The 1458-nt window shown below is 51.0% G+C and overlaps 1 protein-coding gene across 1 annotated transcript in view; it reads right to left on the reverse strand.

Annotated features, from left to right (window-relative positions):
• The window catches only part of ASMTL (acetylserotonin O-methyltransferase-like), a 55716-nt gene that overhangs the window by 30331 nt on the left and 23927 nt on the right, over nucleotides 1-1458 (reverse strand). The window contains exons 5-6 of the mRNA XM_012000630.1: nucleotides 877-970; nucleotides 665-827 (exon numbers count right to left, since the gene is read on the reverse strand). Coding sequence (XP_011856020.1) covers nucleotides 665-827; nucleotides 877-970 — 257 coding nt within the window. The remainder of the gene's footprint in view (nucleotides 1-664; nucleotides 828-876; nucleotides 971-1458) is intronic.

Below are 1458 nucleotides of genomic sequence, written 5' to 3' on the forward strand. Positions count from 1 at the left end.
ACCCATCCACCGATTCATCGATCCATCCATCCACCCACCCTTTCATTTATCCATCCGTCTATCCGTCCATCCATCTATCCATCCACCCATCCACTGATCCACAAATCCATCCACCTTCCCATCCATCCATCCGTCCATTGATCGATCCATCCATTCATCCTTCCCCTCATCCATCTATCCACCTACCATCCATCCATTCATCCTTCCATCCATCCTTCTATCAATTCTTCCCATCATCTATGTATCTATCATCTCTGTATCGTCAATCTATATCAAGGTATCTATGCATTTATCATCTATCTATGTATCTGTCTACCCATCCACCCACCTTATCTGTCCATAAAAATCAATCAGCAAGTAAATTAATGTCTGTGTGCACACCCTACTGCGTTCTGTTTCTCAGGAGAACATGGACTGATACAGCCCCTTTGAGACTAGAGCCCATAAGGACGTTACCCTTCTCCGGCGTGCTCGCGGCCACCACTGTTCCCCCTCTCTCATTCACCCTCTGCTTCTCCCCCTTCTGGGAAAAGCAGCGTTCCCGAGGGCAGAGGGATAGAAGGTCTGGCCCTCCTTCCTCGCTCTGCCCGGGCTCCAGGTCACCTTCCCTCAGTGACTTCTACCTGTAAAGATCGTCAGAGCAAAACCTGCTGGGTCCTGTCACCTTGCTCTGTCTTCTCCAGGAGCCCCATGGCAGCACAGACGTCCAGCAGCTTCTCCGTTCCACACACAGAGGCGTCCACTTTGCTGGCAATATCTGGAGCCCTCTGGGGTGCTTCATCTTTTAACCAATCAAACACCTTCAGCTTGCAAGCGGTGAGCAGGGCCTGTTAAAACACAAGCGCAGAGAGACCCATGAAGTCACTCGTCGAGTACTTTTGACTCCTGCAGACCCAAAAGACGCAGACCAGTGTTGTCGAAAGTATTCGACGGGGCCACCGAGCCTTCTTTTACAGAGAACGCTGGGGATCTAGAGGATCAAGTCTCCAGCTGTAAAACAAGGCGTACACAAGGTAAAAGCACATCGATGAATATCAAGCAGAAAAACCAGCCCGTGGGAGAAGAATCAACGTGCTGCAGATATGGGCTGAGTTCCAAACCCGTATGTTGCACCCCTAAGACCCCCAGTCCCTCAGGTCAGGATGTGACGGTATTCATAGGCAGGGTTTGAAAGAAGTGATTCAGGTAAAATGAGGTCATTTGGGTGGAGCCTCATCCAATAGGACTGGGGTCCCTATAAGAAGAGATGAGGACACAGACACACACAGAGGGACGAGCCTGTGAGGACACAGGGAGAAGACGGCGTCTCCAAACCCAGGAGAGAGGCCTCAGGAGGAACCAGCCCTGCCCACACCTGGATCTCAGACTTCCAGCCTCTGGGACTGTGGGAGAATCAATGTCTGTTGTTTCTAAGCCACCCAGTCTACGGTATTCTGTGATCGCAGCCTGAAATGGACT

Source organism: Mandrillus leucophaeus, unplaced genomic scaffold (assembly GCF_000951045.1).
Source record: "Mandrillus leucophaeus isolate KB7577 unplaced genomic scaffold, Mleu.le_1.0 Scaffold634, whole genome shotgun sequence".
NCBI classification, from domain to species: Eukaryota; Metazoa; Chordata; class Mammalia; order Primates; family Cercopithecidae; genus Mandrillus; species Mandrillus leucophaeus.